At 47.5% G+C, this 25213-nt stretch overlaps 1 protein-coding gene across 1 annotated transcript; it reads left to right on the top strand.

The window, feature by feature from the left end:
• Window positions 1–286: 286 nt before the first annotated feature.
• CNGA2 (cyclic nucleotide gated channel subunit alpha 2) lies at window positions 287–6363 on the top strand. Its single transcript, XM_032397499.1, has 6 exons — window positions 287–396; window positions 616–708; window positions 1332–1502; window positions 2600–2707; window positions 4504–4610; window positions 4958–6363. The coding sequence occupies exons 1-6, from the start codon at window positions 287–289 to the stop codon at window positions 6361–6363; spliced, it is 1995 nt and encodes a 664-aa protein (XP_032253390.1).
• The last annotated feature ends 18850 nt before the right edge of the window (window positions 6364–25213 follow it).

Here is a 25213-nt window from a genome sequence, read left to right as displayed (position 1 = left end):
ATTTTGCAAATTATTTAGTGTTGTTTGCCTTTTAAATTACCTGGCAGAGTGGAGACAGCATCTTCATTTTCTTGGTGTTTAGAGCCTGGTATTTAGGCAATGCTGAATCCCCCTGTCCGGCATTGCCATAGCAGTACCTAAGAATGCTGGGGTTTGTCAGGTGAGCCCTGGTTCTGTTCTCACTGCTCACTTGCACCTCCTCTGCCTTATATGGTATCCAAGATCCTTTGTGACCTTCCTCTTGGCCATCTCCCTGGCAGGTGAGGATACTCGTTGTACATGGAGGATGACAGAAAAATCCAATGGTGTGAAGAGTTCCCCAGCCAATAACCACAACCACCATGCACCTCCTGTCATCAAGGCCAATGGCAAAGATGACCACAGGACCAGCAGCAGGTGAGTCTACTGAGGCTGGATCATTTCAGAGATGGCCTGGAGGCTTCTACTTTCTCCCAGCTCTGCCTCATTATCACAGAGCAAACCATCTTTTGGCTTAAGGATACCCTCTAAAAAGGGGCCATGGGATTTCTAGGCACCTCCTGGGACAGAAAAGTGCTGATAGGAGACAAGGTATGCCCATAGAAACCCTGGTCAGCTCTGCTTCTTCCTCTACAGGCCACAGTCTGCAGCTGACGATGACACCTCCTCAGAACTGCAGAGGCTGGCGGAGATGGATGTCCCCCAGCAGGGTAGGGGTGGCTTCCGCAGGTGGGTTCCACCACTGCCCTCCTGCTACCTGCTTCTGCCCATGAGGCCTGTCAGAGTGGCTACCATAACTCACCTTCTCTCAGTCCCACTGAACCTTTCTTCTAAGACCCCTGGGAAGCACTTTTCTCCTGAGGAGGTTCCTGTGAGCAAGCTGGGAGTGGTCAGTGGAGTATTGCCTTCAGAGTTGTCTGTCTCAGCATTGGGAAAGGGGGAGGAATCTTTCCCAGCAAAGGGGTCTATGTAGAGGGTCCTGAGATCTGCAGCCTAGGTCTCAGGAAACCTGGATCAATATTCCTCCTGGCCTGCCCTCCATTAGCACAACATTTATCTTGCTCTGGAAACCACTATTTATTCTCCACAATCAACTGAGATGGCACCTCTGACAGGAAGTCTTCCCAGAGCAACCCCTTGCCCCTCAGGCTGCATTCAGAGTCATACCTGAACCCCAGCCCCTGCCCTCAGTGCTGGCCCCCATCCCAACTGTTAACATGGCAGACATCATAGACTGGCCTGTTTCCAAGGTCCCTTCTCCATCTCCCTCACCAGATAGTGAGCTCTTGGGCCTACATCCTTTCTGAACAGCATGATTCTCCTCTCTGGCTCATGTTTCCTCTCATCTCTAGGATTGTCCGCCTGGTGGGGATCATTAGAGAGTGGGCCAACAAGAATTTTCGTGAGGAGGAACTGCGACCTGACTCATTCCTGGAGCGTTTCCGTGGGCCCGAGCTCCAGACTGTGACGACACAGCAAGGGGATGGCAAAGGCGACAAGGACGGCGAGGGCAAGGGCACCAAGTATAGCTGTCCAGCTTGTAGGACTAGAAGGGCTCTCAAGCATGCAATTGTAGGGCTTGGTGGGGTTTCTTATGCCACTGCCAGAGGAAGACTGGGGTCTATATCAAGCCCTACCATGGCAGGCAAAAGGGTTGGCAGGGGAGACCTGCTATGGTTTTAACTCTAGTTCACAGCTTTTCCAACATCCAGGGGCCAATTACCATGGGAGCTCTTGGTGGCTTTTCTTCCCCTAGCTGCCCCTTGCTAGATGTCCTCTTGCTGCTCATGAAGCAAAAAGCAAGGGCACCTGAATGTGTGCCAACCCCAGTCTCAGTTCCAGTAGTCAGTAAATGCAAAGAAGGGTGCAGTTAGGGAGTGCTGCTGAGAGTATGCCTACACCAGTGCCAATGTCGGTACAGAGGTGGGCCTTTGAGGAGGCCATACTGGGGTCTGGCTGGCTGGGGAAGGCCTGGGAACAACTGAGCAGGAGGGAGTAGGGAGGGCGGAGAAGGTGGAGCTGGAGGGTCTGTTCTTTGAGGAATGAGCTGGCGACTGGGGATGTCTGGCCAAGCCGACATTCCCCACTTCTGGCCAGTGGAGGAAAAGAGTTTTTGCCAAGATAGGATGTAGCATCTGGGAAAGCGATTTGGGAGCTGGAGACCAGGGACCAAACAGGGAGGGTGGGGTGGGCAGGAAGCACGTGGCACTCACTTTCTTGGAGTGCCTCTCTCTTCCCAGGAGAGATGTGGGAACAGGCCCTGAGCCCTTATTACCTTCCTGCGGAAGTCCTTCCCCAGGCTCCGAGACCCACCCCAATGAAAAGACTGCCCCTGGCCATGCCCTGCCCTCTGGGCAAGTGACCTCCAGAAGGCATGAGAACCAATGGGTTTGTGTGGGGTTAAAATAGGAAGAAGGGTGACCCTTGCCCATCTGAGCTCTACTCAGATGCCCAGTACCAAGTTGTGGCTCCCTGAAAATGGGGCCCTGAGCCAACCCAGTCTTTACCCTGCACATCCTCTTAAGAATTACTTTTTAAAGGACCCCTGGCCTCTGGGAACTGGGGGTGCTGCCATGCTGAGGACCTAGTCCCCAAGCCTGGCCTCTGTCTGTCTCCTCAGGAAGAAATTTGAACTATTTGTCTTGGATCCAGCTGGGGACTGGTACTACCGCTGGCTATTTGTCATTGCTATGCTTGTCCTCTACAACTGGTGCTTGCTGGTGGCCAGGTGAGCAGGGAGGGATCTGGGAGGGGGTGGCCAAAGCATCCCAGTGCACAGGCCTTGGGGTTGAGAGTACACCAGTCCCAGCTGTGTATACAGAGCTCACGCAACCCAGCCTTCTTTCTGGATTCCCTGATTGCCAATGGCACCTCCCTCTGCCTTATTAACCCCCAATGCCCCCTACTTCCCAACTTAATATGCTACCAAAGCTTCATGTTTATCCTTTCCTGGTATCTGTTCTTACTTCTCCATCTACACCAATACTGTCCTGGCCACCCTCCTCTCTCCCTGGGATAACTACAATAGCCTTGCACCCATTTCTTGTAGGCACTCTTGCCCCCTCCAATGCATCCTTCACACTTGCAACTAGTGTGGTTGCTAGAAACTGATATTTGATTATGTCAGTTCCTCCTCACAAACCCTTCAATGGCCCCCCATTGCTCACCGGATGAAATTGAAGGCCTCAGAGTGTCCTTTACGGCCCTCTGGACCTGGCCTTCTCTCTAGTTCCACCTTCTGGACATACCCCAGCCCCAGTACTCACTACTCTTGGATCATAATATGCTGTTTCCTCAAGAGAAAATTCCCTTTCCCCATTTTTAGCCTATGGAGATTCTTCTTACAGTTTCAGATCCAAAGCTACTCTCTACAGGTAGCTTTCCTTGACATCATTTCCCACCCCATCCCATCCCCCACTTCAGTTATTCATTCAGCAAGGGTTTGACTGAGCACCCATTGGATGCCAGGCTCTGTGCTAAGTGCCGGGGATAATGTGGTGAACAAGACACACATGGTCTCTGCTCTCTTGGAGCTCTCAGGCTAGTGGGAGACACTGGCAGTACACATGAACAAAACAAATGCCTAAGGGACTTGAGGCAGGAAGCTACTAGAGAAAGGGCAGTCAGTGTAGACCTCTCTGAGGAGGTGATACCTTGGCTGAGACCTGAATGGTGAGAGGGAATCAGTTATTTAGGTGCCTGAGGCTGGTGAAAGGAACATTCTGGGAAGGAGGAACAAATGCTAAGACCCCATCTCAGGATGGCCTAGTGTGGCTGGAGGACTTCAAGTGAACATCAGGCAGGCACAGGACTGTTCTCTAGGCTTTGTGCACCAGTGGAGGGGGCTGGGGTTTTATTTGAAATGTGACCAAGTAGTCAGAATTAACTGCTCTTCCCTTTGACTAGTACACTCACTGAGTCATCATCCTGGGTTCTCTTATTCGGCTCCCTCTTTAGGTTCCTACCCATTCAGTCACCAAGTCTTGTCAATTCCTCCTAAAACTCCTGCAGCCTCCAACCTCTCTTCATTCCCACTGCCTCTAGGTTAAGCCCAGCTACTCTCTCCTCTCTCACCTGGATTGGCCAGTGGTCTGTGTTGGGTTCTCAATAGGTGTATGTTGCAGAGATGGGTATGGAGGCTTTTCAGCTGTGTATTATAATTCATACTTCCAATGACTCATTTTTCATTCAACTCACACCTGTCAAATCCTGGTGCTCTGGACTAGGGCATAGGGTATGGAGTAATGACTAAGAGGTGGTCTCTGCCTTCTTGGTACTCATAGTCCAGTGGATGAAAGACAAGTAATGGTCAGTGTGGATGTCTATTTAAGGATGTCTATGTAATAATAAGGATTGGAGTAGAAGTTGCTTGTCAGTAAGTTTCTTCATGACCTTAGACTGACTGTGATTGATCAGTGTCCCTGGTAGCCATCCCAAGCCCTGTGCTCAGTGGGCACTCAGTTTGAGGCCTCCAGAGGGCTTTGGCTGACTTTGAGGGTGAAGTCCAGTCCTGTCTTCCTGCAGAGCCTGTTTCAGTGACCTACAGAAAGGCTACTACCTAGTGTGGCTGGTGCTGGACTACTTCTCAGATGTAGTGTATATCACGGACCTCTTCATCCGATTGCGCACAGGTAGGTGAGCAACTGGGATGCATATGCAGGAGCATCACCCGTAGGTCCAAAGTCCTGAGTCCACATTTTTATGAAGCCCTCTTGACACTGTGTTAGACTCAACTGCCTAGCTGGGACTTGAGTTGGTGTCTGCTCCTCTTTGAACCTCACAGTCCCCATGTGCTTAGTGAGGTTCAGACCTGGTGGTCATCTTTTAGGGTCCTTCAGGCCAGCTCTGCTAGTGAGTTTCCTATGCCTCTCCTTGGGAAGGAGGGATGAATGTGCAGTTTGTCCCTCGCTGAGCATTAGCCTATTGGGAGGGACAGGCCTGAGGGCAGAGCTGATATACTGGTTTGCATCTCTACTAGGTTTTCTGGAGCAAGGGCTGCTGGTCAAAGATCCTAAGAAGTTGCGGAACAACTATATCCACACCCTGCAGTTCAAGCTGGATGTGGCTTCTATCATTCCCACGGACCTGATCTATTTTGCTGTGGGCATCCACAGCCCTGAGCTGCGCTTTAACCGCTTGCTACACTTTGCCCGCATGTTTGAATTCTTTGACCGCACTGAGACACGCACCAGCTACCCCAACATCTTCCGAATCAGCAACCTGGTCCTCTATATCTTGGTCATCATCCACTGGAATGCCTGCATTTACTATGCCATCTCCAAGTCCATTGGCTTTGGGGTTGACACCTGGGTTTATCCCAACATCACTGACCCTGAGTATGGCTACCTGGCTAGGGAATACATCTACTGCCTTTACTGGTCTACCCTGACACTTACCACCATTGGGGAGACGCCACCCCCTGTAAAGGATGAGGAGTACTTATTTGTCATCTTTGACTTCCTGATTGGTGTTCTCATCTTTGCCACCATTGTGGGAAACGTGGGCTCCATGATCTCCAACATGAATGCCACCCGGGCTGAATTCCAGGCCAAGATTGATGCTGTCAAACATTACATGCAGTTCCGAAAGGTCAGCAAGGAGATGGAAGCCAAGGTCATTAAGTGGTTTGACTACCTGTGGACCAATAAGAAGAGTGTGGATGAGCGGGAAGTTCTCAAGAACTTGCCAGCCAAGCTGAGGGCTGAGATAGCCATCAATGTCCATCTGTCCACCCTCAAAAAAGTGCGCATCTTCCAGGATTGTGAGGCTGGCCTGCTGGTGGAGCTGGTATTGAAGCTCCGTCCTCAGGTCTTCAGCCCTGGAGATTACATTTGCCGCAAGGGGGATATTGGCAAGGAGATGTACATAATCAAGGAAGGCAAACTGGCAGTAGTGGCTGATGATGGTGTTACTCAATATGCCCTTCTCTCGGCTGGGAGTTGCTTTGGAGAGATCAGTATCCTTAACATTAAGGGCAGCAAAATGGGCAATCGACGCACAGCCAATATCCGTAGCCTTGGTTACTCAGATCTCTTTTGCTTGTCCAAGGATGATCTTATGGAAGCTGTGACTGAGTACCCTGATGCCAAGAAGGTCTTGGAGGAGAGGGGCCGGGAGATCCTGATGAAGGAGGGGCTGCTGGATGAGAATGAGGTGGCTGCCAGCATGGAAGTAGATGTACAGGAGAAGCTAGAGCAGCTGGAGACCAACATGGAGACCTTGTACACTCGCTTTGGCCGCCTGCTGGCTGAGTACACAGGAGCCCAGCAGAAACTCAAGCAGCGCATTACAGTTCTGGAAACCAAGATGAAGCAGAACAATATGGATGATTACCTGTCAGATGGGATGAATAGCCCCGAGCCAGCTGCTGCTGATGAGCCATAAGGGCTTGGGCTCAACTGCCTTCCCAGCCTTGGCCTTGACCCCAGGAACTAGAAGAGCCATGCAGGTGTCCATATTGTATGCATTACCCTCTTGAATTCTCCTTGAAGCCTCTAGGAGCCCTCCTCCAAGTCCGGCTAATAGCCAAGCTTATGCACAGTGCAGACCATGTTGGCTCAGCTTCCAGGAGCTTTAGCTTGTCCAAGTCTGAGGAAAGAAGAGAGGAGCAGCTGAACTATCTTCAAGGGGTCTCTCTTGGGCCTGGAAGCCTGGGCAATGATCTGCTCTGAAGAAGCCCATCTGCAGGATACTGTGCACCCTACTGCAGATCTGCCCTCTCTACAGGCTCTTTTGCACATAGCTGCTTCCCACTTGGTTCTGGCCCTTGCTTTTCTAATATGTGTTCTGAATATCTCCATTTCCCTGCACATGTATGTAGTTCAAGAAATGACTGCAGACAGTTACCATAGGTACTGTGTCTATCTCTCAAGGCAGGGAAAGGAAGGTGGCAGGTAGGAGTGTGCTCACTCAGGGCTGCCTCTCCATCAGGCACTCCAAGTCCTGCTCTGTTCATCCATCTGAATGTTGCCAGCCAGGAGTGAGGTCTCTGTAGTCTTCTCTTGACCAGAGAGATCATTATTCTCTTGGTTCCTGGTCCATTCCAGGGCAGGGAGTGGGGAGCAAGGAAATGCCACCTGGAGAAGGAGGTGGGTGGGAGCTCTGGCCATCACCCCTCTATACAGAGCATTACTGAAGAAGCCTTGAGGCTGGCAGTGGGTGGGAGACTCTTCAAGTTCACATCTTCAGTAGAGGCACCTACAAGTCAATAAATTCATTTGAACTAGTTGTGGTTATTGCTCAGCTCTGCTATTCACATTCTTTCCCTTTTCCCCCTCTTTTTTCCTCTTATCCAGGACTCACTCTGCCTGGAACACTCTCTGCTGTCTTCTGCTGCCTGCCTAAGCCCCACTGAGTCCTTTAAGACTCAGCTCAGGCACCACCTTCTTGGAGAAGGCTCCCAGTTAGGCAGTCAATCACCCCCTCTCTAGACTCCCACAGCACTTGTGAGTCTATATTCTGGCTCTTATCATGCTGTGTGTTTGGTTTTGACAGAACTGGTTTCCCCTCCAGACTGTGGGCTCTTTGAGGGCAGGCCCAGGACAATCTCTCCCTCACTGCTTTGTCTGTAGCCTCGGGGACATGCTTGGCCCAGAGGAGGCTTTCAGAAAATACTGATTCACTGGGGCAATGAGCGAACACACCAAACTCCTATGTTTCCATTTGCCAGTAGCAGGGTCTTGACAGAAACACTGGCTACATCTGGGGATTTGCAGAGGATCTTCTGGAGGAGCAGATACTTGAGTGGGTACCACCAGATGATTAGGAACCCAAAGGACAAGTGTTAATTAATGGGCAAGAAGCTCTAGGTGCAGACTCAGATGCTTTTATGCATACCACTTACCTCTATCTACCTACCTACCTACCTGCCTATTTATCATCTCTTTCTCTATGTCTCTATTTGTCTATCTATTAATCATGGTACAATACACATCAAATTTACCATATTAACTATTTTAAGTGTATGGTTTTGTAGTGTTAGGTACATTCACGTTGTGAAACAAATTTCCAGAAATTTTTCATCTTCCCAAACTGAAACTCTGTCCCCATCAAACAACAACTCCCCATTTTCCCTCCCTGCTAGCACCTGGCAACCTCCATTCTAATTTCTGTTTATATGACTTGACTACTTTAGATACCTCATATAAGTGGAATTATACACTATTTATCCTTTTGTGATAGGCTTATTTCACTTAGCATAATGCCCTTAAAGTTCATTTATGTTGTAGCATGTGTCAGAATTTCCTTCCTTTTTAAGACTGAATAATACTCCATTGTATGGATAGAACACATTTTGTTTATCCATTCATCCATTGATGGACACTTGGGTTGTTTCCATCTTCTGGCTACTGTAAATCATGCTGCTATGCACATGAATACACAAATATCTGCTCAAGTTCTTGCTTTCACTTCTTTTGAGAAGATACCCAGAAGTGGAATTGCTGAATTATACAGTAATTCTATTTTTAATTTTTTGAGGGCCCATCATACTGTCTCCCATAGCAACTGCACCATTTTACATTCCCACTAACAGTGCACTAGGATTCTAACTTCTTTACACCCTCACCAACGTTTGTTTTCTGTTTTTGTTTTTATTTTTTAACAGTAGTCATCCTAATGGGTGTGGGTAGTATCTCATTGTATTCTTAATATTCATTTCCCTGGTAAATAGTGATGTAGAACATCTCTTCATTGCTTGTTGGCCATTTTTATATCTTTTTTGGAAAAATGTCTATTTAGTCCATTGCAAATTTTTTAATCATGTTGTTTGTTTTTTCATATTGAGTTGTAGGAGTTCTTTATATATTCTGGCTATTAGCCCATATCAGATATGATTTGCAATTCCTCCCCCCTTTCCATAGGTTGCTTTTTCACTGTTCATTGTGTCCTTTGACACACAGAAGTTTTTAATTTTTATATAGTCCGATTTACCTGGATGTAGGTGTCACCACTGATCTTCATTGGAATTCATTCTTCTAGCCAGACTTCTTTTACATTAGATGTAATTTCTTGGCCTCTTGCCTACCTTACAGTAACAAATCCTAACCAGGGACAGACTCACTTGGAGGGCTCTCCATGGAGGGATTACCCATGCTTAGACCTGATCCCTGAGAGTGGCAGCAGTAGGGAGGCAGCATTCATGATGGAACATGAATACACAAATGTGTATGCTCTCCTTTTGAGTCCTGGGCTGGAAGAAAGGACTCTAAGTCCCTTCACTTTATTAGAGGCTGAACCACCAGGAGGTGGGGTCCTTGGGGACCCAACAGTTGATCATAGCTAAGATGATCATAGCTAAGGCTACACTAAGGAGCTCAGTTTCACTACGTGCTGGAACCCAGAGTAGATATTAGTTTTGTTGCCCTAGAATGGCACTGCCCAGAAGAAGGGGGATGGCTGCACTGAAAAATATTTCCTTGGTTTTAGCAAGAAATCTGCAGCCTTTTCCACTGGAGCCTGGTTCACCCTTGGCCCAAACCCCATGGGTGCCTGATTTCCAGCCCACATCAATCTAGCAGACACTGAATCTTGGACCTAATTTTCCCCAGTGCAAAGTAGGTGACTCATCTGGGTCATCTGGGGAGCCCACTGGATTGCGATGCAGGATTCAGGGCTCTGCTCCCACCGTCTCCCCAGACATCTTCGAGTCTAATCACCTTTTGTGGTGCTGCTTTTTTTTTTTTTTAAAGATTTTATTTATTTATTTGACAGAGAGAGCCACAGTGAGAGAGGGAACACAAGCAGGGGGAGTGGGAGAGGGAGAAGCAGGCTTCCCGCTGAGCGGGGAGCCTGATGCGGGGCTCGATCCCAGGACCCTGAGATCATGACCTGAGCCGAAGGCAGACGCTTAACGACTGAGCCACCCAGGCGCCCCCTTTTGTGGTGCTTTGAATGTCTATGTTCTCTTAGGTTTCTAGGACTTTTCTCATGCTGTTCCCTTTGCCTGGATCACTCTTTTCTGCCTTTTCTTCCTCTGAGACTCAGTTAAGTGGCCTCTTCTCTGAGGCCTACCACAGCCTTCTATGTGAGACTGTCCTGAACACTGGCTGTGTCTGTTTAGCAGTTGGTCTCTTCTCATCTAAACACAGTTTGTTCTTTGAGAAAAGGATGAAAGAGTTACAGAAAGAATATCCATGAAGCTTGGGGTGTGTGAGTATGTGAATATGTGTGTGTGTGTGTGCACTTGTGTAGATGTGGTTTGGACGCCTGTGTGAGCACCTGGACGTCAGCCGAGGCAGACAGTGTCTCTCTCTGTGTCCACTCCTAGTCCCCTCCTTGGTTATTTTCTGCAAGAGCGTGACTCTCTCTTGCCTGTTGCTGGCCACCACCCCCGCTTCTCTCCCATAACTGGCTGTAATTTAAGAACTGAAGTACATTTTCCATTATGTGTTGTATTTATTCAGCATAGTCTGATGTTCCCTGCTCTTAATTTTAAAATATTTGAATTGGAATGTTCTTTATTTTCCTCTGAAAATACCCACCTAAGGTAAATTGCCCTATTTGTATATGGCTATCAATGTTCTTTTCTTTGCATTGGTGACCTTCTATAGAAAACAAAAACCCCTGCTGCTACCCACCACTCTCCCTCCCCTTTTGGTCTGACCCTTGGTGGCTTCAGCTTAGCTGGCAGACTGCTGCCCCCACTTCAGCCCAGCTTAAGTCCAGCCTCAGCAGCACCTATTTGTCCCTTAGCCTTTAGCCTAAAGCTAATTTGACCCCTTTCCCTTTCCTTGAAAGGAGGCCAAGGTAGAGGGTCCCTCACTTTTGTGAAGCTTGGAAATAAGCTCAGAAGCCCCCAGTGCAGAGACTCAGAGAACCCAGCCACCAGAGGGCGCATGGACCTAAGAAAAGGGTGGTGGGCGCCGCTCTGTGAAACCCCCCTACCAAGCAGAGGGCTGAGCAGGGCTCACTGAGGCAGTTAGGTGGCTGCCCTCAGGGCCTCGCTGAACTGTAGGACCAAGTCTTCCTCTCTGAATGCCCCACTGCAATCCCTTCGAATGCCCTTGGAGGCTCTTGGGTGTTAAAGCCAATGGCTGAATTCAAGTCTGTGTATGCTAGGTGCCCAGAATTTGCTGGGGGTTGGGCATGGAGGAAATGTCAGGATTGAACTTCAAGGGGACCTAGAAACTATGTTTGTCATTCTTAATTTTAATGTGTATTGAGAAAAAAATACTAGCATTCTATGAAACCCTTGATGTTATGAATATTACTGCTTAGCATGGAGTTAAAGAAAAAAGTGAACCGAGTTAAAGTTGATTTAAAGAAAATGTTTATATGAATAATTGTTCCAATGGCTCATGAAGGCAGTGACCAGATAATGGTGAATATCGAAATGCCTACCTGACACCACTAAGGCATTTCAAAATCAACACCATCATAACTCACCTTTTATTGCTTTTCTTCTAAACTAGCTCCCTCCCATCCTCCCCATGTCAGTGATGGTTTGTCCACCATTCCAGTTGCTGAGACCAAAATCATTGAAGTCATCCTGGACTTACCTCTTTCTTTCATCCAGTATATCCAACCAGCCAGGAATTACTCTCTGCTTAACTTTCAAAGTAAAGTCAGAATCCACGTACCTCTCCCACTTCCACTGGTCCCACCTTGGTCCAAGCCACCATAAGCTTTCTTCTAGATGCCTGCAGTTGTTTTCAGACTAATGTCCTTGTTTCTACCTTGTCTCCCTGAAATCCTTTCCATTCCCTGCTTAAAACCTCCCATTGTTTTCCCATTATTCCTATAATAGAATCCAAACTCATGACTGTGGTCTCCAGGTCCTGTTGTTACAGGCCCAGGCCATGTCTCTGACCTTGCCTGCTCTTTCTCTCCTCCTGCTTCTCTCTGCCCCAAGCCCTCCAGTCTTCTTTTAATTCCTTCCACACTCCCACCAAGCTTCTTCTTGTCTCGGTGGCCTTGCACTCACTGTCCCTCCACCTTGATCCCTCTTCCTCTAGACCTTGCCATGACTGGTTCTTTGTCTTCAGGGCCCTGAAGTGGCCCTCACAGAAATCCACATCAAAAATAGTCCCCACCTCCTCTCTGTGGGATTCACAGTGCCTTCTCCATAGCTGAGGCTTCTTGGTGTTGGAAGTGTGGGTAGGGACTTGGTCCCTAGAGGGCCCTACTGAAGGTAGAGCTCTGCAAGCCGAACAGAGAACTGGGGTAGGCTGGCATGGGATGCCATCTGGTTCCGGCAGGAGGAATGGTTTACCATACTAACTATGGGTTCTGTTGCAGGTCACCTTCCTCCTGGCATGGACTGAGCTGCCAACTACTAAGTGATTCTGCTTGGAGAAAAGGCAGACATTTCCCTGAAAGGACCATCCAGTCCTTATTTAAGACCCAATACGAAGCCAACTACAGCTGACACCATTTGGGAGGGTGATGAAGATGCATTTCTAGCTAAAAGGCTTGTTAAGCACAGGTCCAAAGGGGCTTAGTGCTGTGGCTGGGACCAGGGCCATGCCTGTGTAGGATCTGATAGGGGTACTGGCCTGGGAGCCCAGGAATGTAGGGTAGGTTCTATTCCACCCTATTTGCTAGAGATATGGAAATTTCTACCCTTGGAAACTTGGGGCAAATCACAGTGGGAGAGTTGGAGAAGAAGGCATTAAATCGTTATTTCTAATCAAACCATTCTTTCTTGGCTGTTCCAGGCTTGGTGACGCCCCACTTTTTTCCAGAACTTTTCACCTACTTGTACTTACAGGAATCAAACTGGGCAGTGCTCTAAGGGGGTCAGGGCAAGCTGCTATTTTGTTCTCCATATACAGATTTGTCCCTGAGTACTTGATATTTGCCTAGGGTCTTGAGGGATGCAGAGGAGCTGTTTTGGCAAGCAGGATGGTGTGCCAGGTCCAAGGATCCAATTGGGCAAGGATGCCTTGAATTTGCAGCCTGTTTTCCTATCTTTATAATTAGTAAGGTCTCTGGTGACCCTTCTGTTCTGGCTTTTTGGAGAACTCTGGCTCTAGGGAGGTAAGGACTGTCCAGTGCTGGAGCGGGGAGAAGCCTTTGGGACCCAGGTCTTGGAGGCCAAGCGAGGTGGGGTGAACAGGCCGCTGGTGGAGATGAGCAGCAGCCTGGGCCAAGGTCTGGAAGGTGCTGGTTGGCCAGGCTAGCTCAGGTTCAGGATCTCTCACCCAGCTGCTGTTCCACCTCTGGCCGCAGAGCATGGTGGGGGCGCTCTCGCGCCGCGAGTGGAGCTTAGACCGAGCTTTCCAAGCCCTTGCCCACCCTACACGTCGCAGGACCTGGACCCTAGGAAACTGGGGCACCCCAAGACCCCCGGGCGAGAATGGGTTTGGGCGAGGTGAGAAGTGCAGCTGCGGGCACAGGCCATGGCAGGAGGAAGTTCTCCAGGGGCCTCCTCAGGTCTCCCCATTTCCTCCGCATAGAATCCCCTCCCACCCATTCATCCCCCGCTTCTCACTGAAACCCTGACTGTGTCTGCCAGCAGCACAGTGCCACGCGCAGGGTCATTGTTGGTAACCCCTTCTCTTTCTTGCCCAAGGAAAGGCAGGGGAGATGTAGCTGTGGGACATTTCCTTCTGGGACCTGCTCTGAGAGGTGATGGGGTTGTAGCCACTAGGCCACTTTCTTGGATCCTGGGGCCCCAGGAGTGAGCAGGCAAGTCTGTAGACAAGCTGCCCAGACCTGTTGAATTCAGGAAGGCATTGACAAGATGTGACAGGCGTACAGGGACAATGGCTGGAGACCTCTAGCAGGGGCTGGGGACAGGCACTGGGGGCATTGGGCTTGGTAAATAACATTAACAAGGCGACAACCTGAGCAGGCAAATTGGGAATGCAGACAGGGCTCCGTGACTGCACTGGCTGTCTGCCTGTGAGTCACCTTTGCTGATCGATTTCATCGCTGAGCACTTGGATATGCAATGTGCTTGGAAAGACAGGCTGGATTGGAGTCCTCCCTCTAAACACTGAAACAATTTGGGGGAGTGCCACCTTAGGAGGGAATGGCCCAGGAATGCCTCCTTAGGAGGGGCCCAGATGTCATGGCCCTCATCTCTTCCCTTCCTTGGCCCCTCTTTTACAAGGGCTGGGACCAGTTCCCTAAGCTTCAAGTTGAAATTGGCCTTTCCCAAAGCCACCCTGATTTTGGGGTCTCCAGAGATCCCCTTAGCTCTGCTTGATCAAATTACCTCTTGTGGCTCAATTTCCTTGTCCCCATTCAATGCCTGGCACAGAGAAGATGCCAAAAAATGTTTCTTGAAAGAATGAGGAAACCAGTCAGTGTATTTCTTCATTTTTTAACATGTTTGAATTTGTCTGTGTTTCCTACTATACCTATGGAATAAAAGTACAGCCCTTTAGGAAACAAGTGTGTATCCAGTGTGTCCATAGCATAGCAGTGGTTTCTGGAAATAAACCAGTTCTGTGCAGATGTGAGCCAGGGGGTAGGTGGGGAAACAGAGTCTGGGAAAGAGGAAATCTGCCTGAAAAGAGGCCCAGGAACGCCGCTCGTTTTGCAGGCATGGTCATGTTCTTCCCTTTCTGTTCTGATCTTGTGGAACAGAAAATAATTTTCCTTGGCCCAAAGACAATGTAGGGTGAGCCAGTGACTGTGTCCCTGCTATGGGACAGCTTCAGAAAGATCCCATGGTGTGAGCAGTTCAAAGCACTGGTTGCTGTGGGCAAGTGACCTGGAAGCTGTTCCTGAGCCCCGCCCGAAGTGACAGCAGCCCCCAAGTGAGTCACTGTGGGCCCACAACTCAAGTTTCTGGTGGGTTGTTTATCCAAGTGCAGAGATAACATCACAGCCAGAGTAAGCATTGAAGCACTGACTGGAGACATTTGAGGATTTTGAGTTGGAGCTGGCTGGAACTTGATTTTTGTCTATTTTCAAATCTTGCTATGTATTGGATCATTTGTGAATGGTACGAAAATCCTATCCATTACTTCATATTTGCCTGTTACTTTAAGAGCGTATTTTTCATAGCTGGTGACTATGGCTAGATCTGTGTCATGCCACCTTACATTTGGGGAGACCTAGTACTTTGGACTAGTGGCCCTGCAAATCCACAACTACACAAAGGAGCAGCCAGCTGTGAAGCATTGCCACACAAGCACCTGAGTTCTGCCTGGCTTCCACTGTGGGCTTCGACCTGGACCTGGGTCTGGGTCCAGACCTCCACCTGCCTCACTGGGGCAATGAAGAACTTGGAGGAGAGGTAAGGCTGTGGCCATCTCTGAGTGGAGAAAGAAGGATAGAAGGAAGGAAGGAAAGAAGGAAGGAAGGAAGGAAGGAAGGAAGGAAGGAAGGAAGGGAGGAAGGGAGAGAGGCAGGGAAACTTCTGGGCCCCTATCCTGGTGAGTCATGGCCAGAGAGTGATGACAGCTGGAAAAGCTTAGCTACCTCTCAAACTAGGCTAGGACCCAACATTCAGAGCTTAGTGTTCAGCTCTGCAGGGTAGCGGGGCTCACCTAGAGGAGGCTGGCACAAGTGTCTCTCATGGAGTGGAAATCTTGCAGGTGTGCGGCTTGACCCTGTTGGAGAAATGTTGCAGTGTCTCCTGGGAGCCTGGCTAACAGGCCATTGTCATGTTCCCTTTGAAATGACCTTCATATGCTTGGCTGGCCTTTCCTCTCATCCAGGTCACAAGTGCCATCTGAAATGGTCCTCCTCTGCCTTTAAACCTTTTTTGGTTGCCTTTCTCTGGCTCTTTCTTTGCTCTTTCCTCTTCTGTCACCCTCCTTCTTTCCTCTATTGTTTCTTCTGTGCTTTTCTGCTGCCCTCCCTACCCCCTTGTTCTCTTTCTCCTTCCTCCCCTCCTCTTTCTCCCTCAATAGCTCCCTTTCTTTGCCTTTCTTTCCCTCCTGTTTCCTTCTCCTCTTTCCCCACCTCTTGTGTCTTCCCCTTCCTCAGAATAATTTCCCTCATCTGCCGTCCTTTCAATCCATCTCTGCTCTCCTTTCCTACTCCCTGCCCTCCCCTCTCTCTGTCTTCTCTAGGTGGCCCTTTTCCTAATGCCATCCAGCCCTCACTTCTCACAGCTCTTCCCCACCACCAAGCTCTCTTTATCTCCCTCTCTTCCTCAACCTGCCTCCCCAGACCCTTCTATTCCCCCTTTCCTTCTCAGCCTCCCCCCTGCCCATTTCTCTGAGCCCTAGACTGCCCTGCCCCTCCACCTCTCCCTGCATCCCAGCCTCTGGAGCTGGTGAGGATTGGGCCTCAGTGGACTTTGTGCTGAGCCCAAGGACCTGGACCCCAACCCCCAATCCCAGCCCCACTCCTCCAGCCATCCTAAGCCCTCCCTCAGGCAGCATGAACTCAGAAAAATAGCAAGCCAGGGGAGGCAGGCATGCTAGGGCAGAGTCTCAGCTGTGAGTTAACATGCCAAATGGGGCTGCTGATGGCTGTCTGGACAATAATGAAGGGGGGGGTGGTCTGTGAAGGCTCCTGGGCTTTAGTGAGCTCCTGGTCACTGTGTAATTGGTGGGAGTTGCTTCTGATGGGTACCCCCCAGCAATGAGCTATCTGTGAGGGAGCAAGGTCATGGGCAGATCTCCTGTAAAATGATCCTTTTGTCTTCTTCTTGGAATTCCCTTGGCTAGATGGCTCTCCATCCCAGCCTCTGCCTATAGGGTTTGACCATCCTTGCCCATCATCTGCACATTGCTGCTCATTGCCCCTGTGTCTCTCAGTCCCAAGGCCCATGTCCCGGCCATTCATTTCCAGCTTGTTTTACTCTCTGCTTCTGCCCATTGCTGCCCTGTCCCTCTGCTCCCAGCCTGCTGTGGAGCAGCCAGAGAAACCTCCTCGGGAAGCCATTGGGGTTGCTTATCATAAAGGAGACAGTGTGGAGGGAGGGGTGTTCCTGAAGGTGACACAGACAACAGCACAACCTGATCATACGTTCTGCATTGGAGCAGGAAAAGCCATTAGTCCACCCCAGTCACATTCCCAGCCAAATGAGGATTCTGCCCTTCACAGAGACAGCCCACCAGGCCCAGGGGAGCTCCTAGAGATACCACATATAGATCGCCTACCCAGTGCAATTCTGTCATAGCACCAAGAGGACAGCAGCAATGGCATCCTGGGGACTCAGAGAATACCCAAGGGAGCAGGGGTGGGAGTGGCTGCACAAACACTGTCTCAGGAAACACTGAGGGCCAACTAGAGCACTACATTCATGCAATCCAAAAACTGGGGCCAGAAGCAAAGCTAGGGTGACATCAGGCCTCAGAGTCCCTATATTAAACAGAGGAGTAGACTGGCTGTTCAACTGTGGTTATATTGGCCTATCAAGGCCCATTTTGCTCTAGGCACATGTGGTTCCATTTTTTTTAAGATTTTATTTATTTATTTGAGTGAAAGAGAGCACAAGCCAAGGGGAGAAGCAGAGGCAGAGGGAAAGGGAGAAGCAGACTCCCCGCTGAGCAGGGAGCCTGATGCGGGGCTTGATCCCAGGACCCCAGGATCATGACCTGAGCCAAAGGCAGACACTTAACCAACTGAGCCACCCAGGTGCCCCGATGTGTTTCCATTTAAGCCTCTCATTAACTTGACAAGCTAGGTTTGCCCATTTTGCACATACAATAACCACAGCACAGGAAGTTTAAGTGATTGGCTACAGATGTGCAGTGAGTAAGTGGAAGTCAGATCTGTTGGCTCCACGATCCTTAGCTCCTTCTTGATATTCAGTCCTCAGCCTAAATGTCACCATGTTTGGCCACCCAGTCTAAAGTGGCCATTCAGCCACTCTTTGTCACACCACCTCATCTTTTTTATTTTCTGGCCAGCACTGCTCACTCATATTTCCTTTCTTTATCTCTTTCTTTGTTCAATCTCTCTCTCTCTCTGCCCACACCCATCTCTTTCCACTTACTAGGCTGCCATCTCTGTGAGTGTAAGACTATATATGTCTTGATCCCTTTTGTACCCCCTATGTCCTGGCACTGTGCTTGGCACCCAGAAGAAGCTTAATGAATATTTGCTGTAAAACCCAGGGGAAGCAGTGACTAACCCTGTCTGGGAGAATTGGGGAAGATATTGAAGGATGAGTAGGAGTTTTCAAGGCAGAAGAGTAGGACAGGACATTCCTAGTAAGGGAAACAATATGTGCTAAGTCTAAGATAGGAAAAAGGCCTGGTGTATTCATAAGAACAGGGAAATGCTTTAGCTAAAGTGTTAGGTGTAGGAGAAGACAATAGATAAAGCAGGAAAGGCTGCTAGGGGCCTTATCATGGGGACCCTTGAAAGCCAGGTGGAAGCATTTGTATTTGTTATCTATTTGCAATGTTTGAAAGCCGGGGAGGCACACATTCAGATCTTTGTTTTACTGCTGTTTCTCTGCTGGCCAGCAGCAACATTGATGGAGAGGAGGGGAGCAGTGAACAATCTCCCTACTGAAAGAGGAGTGTAAGTCAAGGGCTTCCTTAGACAGGAAGGTGCATGTGGGTTGTTCATGGTGACCTGGCTTGTAATAACAAAAGGCACATGTATTGGAATTTTAGCATTACCAGCTCCAGCCTTGACCTTTCTTAACCAAAAGCGCTGAGCGTAAATACCAAGGCCCTGGGGAGGGCTGCCTTCCTAAGCATCCTGAGACCCAGTGGTACCAATGAAGTAACTACATGGGCCTCCAAGCAAAGAAAGAGCTGCCAGAAGCCCCTCTAAAGAGGAAATGTCCTGATGTCTCCCATCAGCTTGTCTTGCAGCATGGAAGTGTCCCATCCCTGCCAGAGCTGGCCGCTCTGAGGACATTTCCATGTAAGGTGAAGATTAACACTCCTGGGCATGCAGTGTGATGCATGGACCAGAACATGCACACATTCATGCTGTAGGCCTGGGGCTCTGGGACAAAGCAACTTTTGCTCGAGAAGCCATCCTGTGTCTGAGTGAAGGGCTCTGAACTCTGGCCCCAAACCACCTTCCTGCACTGCACACCTCTCGGTTGTTTTGACATCAGGAGGGATGACCAAATTTTTGGCAAACTCTGGGAAGAGGGGAAGGATTATGATATTGCTTCCTCAAAGTCCCAGGTCTCTAAAATGGAAATTGGCTGCCATGTCAGGAAGGAATAAAGGAGAGAAAATTGCCTTGTGAGCAATTTGGCTTGGTCATAAATATCCCCAACAATCCTTCACACCAGCATAGCGCTTTGTCAGGCACTGAGCTCTTTCCCATACATCAACCCACTAGATCTTCACCATGTAGCTGTTAGGTAGCTAGGGCCAGGATTAGCTACCCAGGGAGGCATAGGCCAGGGCACTGCTATCTATGCCATTTTTGCACAGGGCCAGACCCAGGCACAAGACATCCTTGCACTGCAGTGGGGAACCTGGCCTCAAGGGCCTGTGGGCAGGAGACAGGGTTGTGATGAGAAAAGGCCTCAGGGCAGGCTGCATTCCAAGGAACCTTGAATGGCCAGTGCCTCTTTCCTTCTCCTGTTCTTTTTCTTCTCGTTGTATTGAGATAAAAGTTACATAACATAAAATTCATCATTTTAACCATTTTAAAGGATACAATTCAATAGCATTTAGTACATTCACAATGTTGTGCAACCATTACCCCTTTCTAATTCCAGAACTTTTTTATCATCCCAAAAGGAAACTACATACCCAGTAAGCAGTTATTTCATTCCCCTTCTCCCTTTTTTTCCCCTTTAAAAGACTAAATAAAACTTATTTGTGGACCTTAGGTGCACAGTTGAATTAAATCCACCCCCTCATTTCAGGGCTGGCTATGAGAATCACTGACAGGGTGTACAAGGCCCCTTTCTTGTGTTGTTTTCCCCCCTTTATTCCAGATCCCCACATCCTTTCCCCCTTCCATGGGCACCCACTCTAATGCATTTGAGATGAGTCTCTGAATATGTATGCATTCTTGTAAAATATAGTGTTGTTTTGTGTATGTGTTCTTAATTTGCATAAATGTTATTGTGCTATAAATCTTGTTCTGTTTCTTATTTTAAAATAAAATCAGCGCTATAATTTTGAGATCAGTCCATGTTGCACATACATCTAGTTACTTCAAACTGCTGCTTAGTTTTCTATTTAAACTATCCATTCTCCTGGGGATGGAAAATGGCTCATCCCCATTTCCATGCAGTGCCACAGTGGCTATCCTTGGACATGTCCTAATGGGACCTGCTTTGAGATAGGCACCCAGATGTGGGCTCAATGGATCATAAAGTACAGGTGTACATAATGTTAATAAGCCCTGCTGGTTTGCTCTCTAAACAGTAGAGCAGTTTACACTCTACCAGGAGGGCATGGAATCTCCAGTTTCACTTAGTCCTTGCTGATAGTTGGTGTTTTTCAACTTTCTATTATTTGCCAAACTGATAGGGGCCAAGTGAAATCTTATTGCTTCAATGTGCATATCCTTGATTATTAGTGAGCTTGAGCATCTTTTCACATGTTTATTGACCATTATATAAATTGCCTACTCAAATTCTTTATCTATTTGTTGTTATTGTTATTGTTGTTGTCCCTATCTTCTTGCTGAAGGATCCCTTCTTGGTTTGGCTTAAGACATCACAAATGTATTCACCACTCAGTCATTTATCTTTTTTTCCAATGTTAACATTTCGTGAACAGAAATCCTTGATTTTGATTAGTTGAGTTTATCAATTCATATGGCTTGAAGATTTTATTTTAGGTCTGATCCTTGCCTTCTCAAAGGTTAAAGGGATTTCTCCTACATTTTCTAATAGCTTTATGCTTTCATCTTTCATATTTAGGTTTTTAATCCATCAGAAATAAATTTTTATATGTGGTGTGAGGTGGGGATCTAGTCAGTTTTATGGTTTCCTACACCAGTACATATTGTTATTTTTAAAATTGCTATAACTTTGTATTATATCTTAATATCTGCAGGGCAAGTCTTCTTCCTTGCTCTTCTCCTTTGCAAACTGACTATTTCAAAGCCTCTATTCTGTCAGTGTTGAAGCCTGCGAGGAAGGCAGCTCCATTTTGTGGATGAGGATGCTGAGGCTCAAAGAAAGGTAGGGTTTCCCAGAGAGGCACAGTGAGTTATTCAGAGTGGTGGGACTTAAATTCATGCTTCCTGAGCCCCTGTTCTTGGCTCTTGTCACTGTACTATGCTAACACACAGTATTCAAAGAAAATAGACAACTCATGCTCCAAAGCACAAATATTTGCCAGCACGATTCTCCACTCAGATGAACAAGTTAAAGGGGCAACATGGCCAGAACTGCTTTGAAGAGGCAAAAGGTGAAGACCAATAGGCATTTCAAGGGAGGTCATCAAGCATAGTTGGGAGGCTTCAGACAATGCAAAGGAGGGCTTGGGAGACAATGGAAGTAGTTCTGGAGTAAGATGATGGAGACATTGTGGGGGTGGATATTGAAGCAGTTGAATGTGTCTTAACAAATCAAGTCCTCTTACACTCTAGCAGTCAAGCGGGGAGCATTGGTCAGGAGAAGAGAGAAAAGAACATGGTGGCACAAGTAACTGCAGTACAGAAGCCAGCAGTAGGCCCTGCAGACAGAGATGGTGTACACAGCAGAGTTTCCTGAGACATCCTGAAGAGGGGCTAGGAGTCTAAATAGGGACCCAGCCTGAGCAGCAGATCAGCAGAAAGACTTGATCCAGGCACCTTATGACCATAAACACTGCTTCAATTGAGTCTCGCAGAGACCCAGCTGCCGGTCAGCACTCTAGCTCCATCTGAGTAAACACTTTTTCAAGGTCAGAGCCAATGCCTCAGAATGGGGGCCTTCCTTAGCCCTGGAAGTGTGCAAGGAGTGATTGCATGGCCATAGAAAGGTGGAGACTGTGTATGTGCTTAGAGTATAGATCATGCTACACTGTTGGTCCACTGGTTCCCAAACTGACTTAGGAGTCACCTTGGGAATGGCTTAAAAACACAGATGACAGTCCTTACCCTGTTGACTTACCCCCAGATAGGGAGCCAGAAGTGTAGAGAAGTGCTTTTCACACTACCTGGGAGGGAAAGACTAGTTTTTCAATCTCCATTTTGTCACAATCAATACTTTTGTAAAATACAAAATCACACACTTCTGTGTTGCAGCCATGTCAAATTGCTAAAATAGTACCTAAATACCTACTCTTATTGTTATATTCATCTCATCAGCAAGCACTCATCTGTGGACCACACTTTGCATAACACACATTCAGAGGACCATTTCTTTAGAGATCATTTCCAGCCTGGAGATCCTAGGCCACCACTTCTGCTCCTGGTCAGCAAAGATTGTTCTGCCTCTACTCCAGCTTGTGAGTTTCCCTGGGGCCAAGCCTTTTGGTCTTGATTCACCAACTGAGAACCAAGTTTGCCATATGCTTGTCTTAGCTCCTAAATGGTCTCCCTGCCTTTGTTCTTGTCTGCTTTCTCAAAGTCTACTCTCCATACAGCCGCCAGGAGAATGTTTACAAAGCTTATAACTACTGTTCAGAGCTTTCCAGTGGCTTTCCATTTCATGAAGAATAAAATCCAAACTCATTCCCCTGTCCTGCAAGCCCTGCCTAATCTGGCTTCTGCTCACCTCTCTGACCTCATCTCCTGATATTCTGGATACACTGATTCCCTGGCTCTTCCTGAAACATAGATGAACATCCTACCTAAAGGTCCTTGAACATATTTATCTCTTTAGCTGAAACTTAGTTAATTCATCTTATTTATGCCTCAGTTCATACACTACCTCTACAAAGAAGACTTCCCCAACTTCCTATACTAGATCAAATTCTCCATTATATATTCTCATTGCATCCTGGAACCCTCGGTCATAGCTATTAGGCCAGATATCATTATACCTTCATGAGTGTGTTTATCTGATTAATATCTGTTTTCTTCACTAAAGCTAAAAGTTTCATAAAGGCAGAGACTTTATCTGACTTGTTCAAAATTGTGCTTCCAGTAGCTAGAAGAGTATCTAGCACATAGTAGATGCTCAATAAATAGTTGTTAAATGGCCCAATCATTGAGCAACTTTTGATTTGGGCTTGGAAGATGAGCAGGCTTTTTTTTTTTTTTTTTAATTTACAGGAGATTGTCAGTTGGGAGGTGTAGAAGGAGGAAAAGGAATTCTAGGTAAGAAAACAACATGAACAAAGGCATAAAGCCATGGAAAGGGAAGGTGAGTTGAGATAAAGGTGGAAGCTTTGGAATGGCTGAATAAGAAGGTATATGTGGGACATGCTGAGAGGTGAAGATGGAGATGATGGCAGGGACATGGTACACCAGACCTTGTGCTCCAGGCTGAAGAGTTTCATTTTTGTCTGGAGGGCAATAGGGAACATTGGAAGAGGTGTAATACGGGAGAAGATAGCATCAAATGAAGGCTCTGCCTCCATCTGGTTCCAGGCATCTCTCACTATAAGCCACCTCTAAAAGCCCAGGGTGCATTTTTGCAAGCCAGGTTAAGCCTCAGGGAGTCCCAGCAGTTACCCTTCTTTCTTATCTTACATTTTCCCAAGTCTAGGAGCACTTTTTTTTTTTTTTTTTTGCATTGAGAATAGTGTGTGCTAAATCCTCAAAATGTTCCATTAACAGTCATTGTTTAAAGTTAGACAACTGGGAGCAAGGTCCACAGCTACAAGTTTGAAGGGAAAATGCTGGTGTTTCTAGGAGGGATTACTATAACCTCCAGATTTTAGGGCCTGGGAGATGGACCTAAGGCCAGAGAGAAGAGAGAGAGAGAATGAGAAAAAGACAGAGAGAGAAACAAAGAGACAAAATCTGACAGCAGGCCACACACACACACACACACACACACACACACAGAGAGAGAGAGAATGAGAGAAGACAGAAACAGAGAGCTAGAGAGACACAATCAATAACCATGATGGGCTAGGCCTAGGAGTCAGGGAGGGATGATACCAATGATAAAGGGCCAGAGGCCCAGCAGGAAGCACAAATGTGTATAACTAGTGAGCTGGCTTGCTCAGTTTCTGATAAATGACTTCTTCTTTCCAACGAATGAGATGTGTATAAGCTCTAGAGTTAGAAGTTAAGTTAAAAAAAAAGGAACAACCCCCAAATATCAAGGGAAACAGGTGAAAAACTTATTGGTTGGTTAAGAAGTGTACTGGCAAAATTTTTATATACATTACTTTTCTTTCTTTCAATCCCAATCTGTGAAAAGTATGCATGAAAATAGGTACAGAGGCTTCTCACCCTCAGACGAGAGCTCAAAATAACTAATGGATGTCTAGGCACCCTGCTGAGGGTTTTGTCCCCAATCAGCCTCATGGTCTAACCCCAGGCTTGGCATCTGAGGGCTTCTTATAGATTCCACTCAACACAGGTCATTGTGTAAGCCATCCCAGACTATATCTTTAGGGCAGGGGAGAAGAAACACTGCTGCAGCATCCAGGGATTTACCTTGACATTGGGTATGTGAAAGCTGGGTGGCATTCAGTGCCAAATGGAAAAAAAGAATGATGCTTTCTGAATTTCCACTGCTGTACCAGAGAAGGGACTATGGGGTGTCATGTCTCTGCTTTAATTTTCAATGTCAACTAGAAGGAAGCTTCAAATATTCTGGTGATGGAGACAATGCTACTGTCCATTGTCCCCTTGTAAAGAGAAACTGAAGCAAGTTATGGAGGACAAGGTCTGGACTGCAGAGCTTCATTATGTTCTGCTACACTGGTAACTTTGGGCACACTCTTCCCCTCTCTGGGCTTCTCTCTTACCTGTCCAATGAAAAAAAGGACAAGTGATCACTAAGAATACTTCCACTTGTGACATTCTAGGAGTCTCAGTATGTTAAGCCACCCAATCAGAATTCACATGATCTTTTCAGAAATATGAATTGAATTCATTCTACTGGGTTGACTTACAGCCACCTCACCAACTACACCAAAAGAGTGTTCATTGAGAGCTGGGGTTCAACATTGAATAGAGGTCAAATGTGACATGTTCCAGAACTCTGTTCTTAATCTTGGTCAGTCCCAATTTTAAAGACATAGAAGGCACATTTTCCAAATTTACCACATTTATATAAGGCTTGAAGAGAAGAAGGTAGTCATTGTTAGTTGTAGCATCCTGGCCCAACTCAACAAAATGACTTTTTGAAGGATCACATAGAAAGCCATCATGGGTTTTTTTTTTTTAAGATTATTTATTTATTTACTTGAGAGAGAGAGAGCATGAGCAGGAAGGGCAGAGAGAGAGGGAGAAAGAATCTCAAGCAGATTCTGTGCCAAGAGCAGAGTCCGTTGTGGAGCTCAATCTCACAACCCTGAGATCATGACCTGAGCCAAAACCAAGAGTCAGACACTTA

This window comes from Phoca vitulina, unplaced genomic scaffold (assembly GCF_004348235.1).
Source record: "Phoca vitulina isolate PV1807 unplaced genomic scaffold, GSC_HSeal_1.0 scaffold99, whole genome shotgun sequence".
NCBI lineage: Eukaryota > Metazoa > Chordata > Mammalia > Carnivora > Phocidae > Phoca > Phoca vitulina.
Note: the sequence above shows the minus strand (reverse complement) of the source record. Positions and strands in the feature narration are given on the sequence as shown.

Coding starts and splice junctions, on each gene's coding strand:
- CNGA2 (XM_032397499.1), top strand. CDS start 287: ATGACAGAAAAATCCAATGGTGTGAAGAGTTCCCCAGCCAATAACCAC. Junction 709..1,331: donor GGTAGGGGTGGCTTCCGCAG/GTGGGTTCCACC, acceptor TCTCATCTCTAG/GATTGTCCGCCTGGTGGGGA. Junction 2,708..4,503: donor TGGTGCTTGCTGGTGGCCAG/GTGAGCAGGGAG, acceptor GTCTTCCTGCAG/AGCCTGTTTCAGTGACCTAC.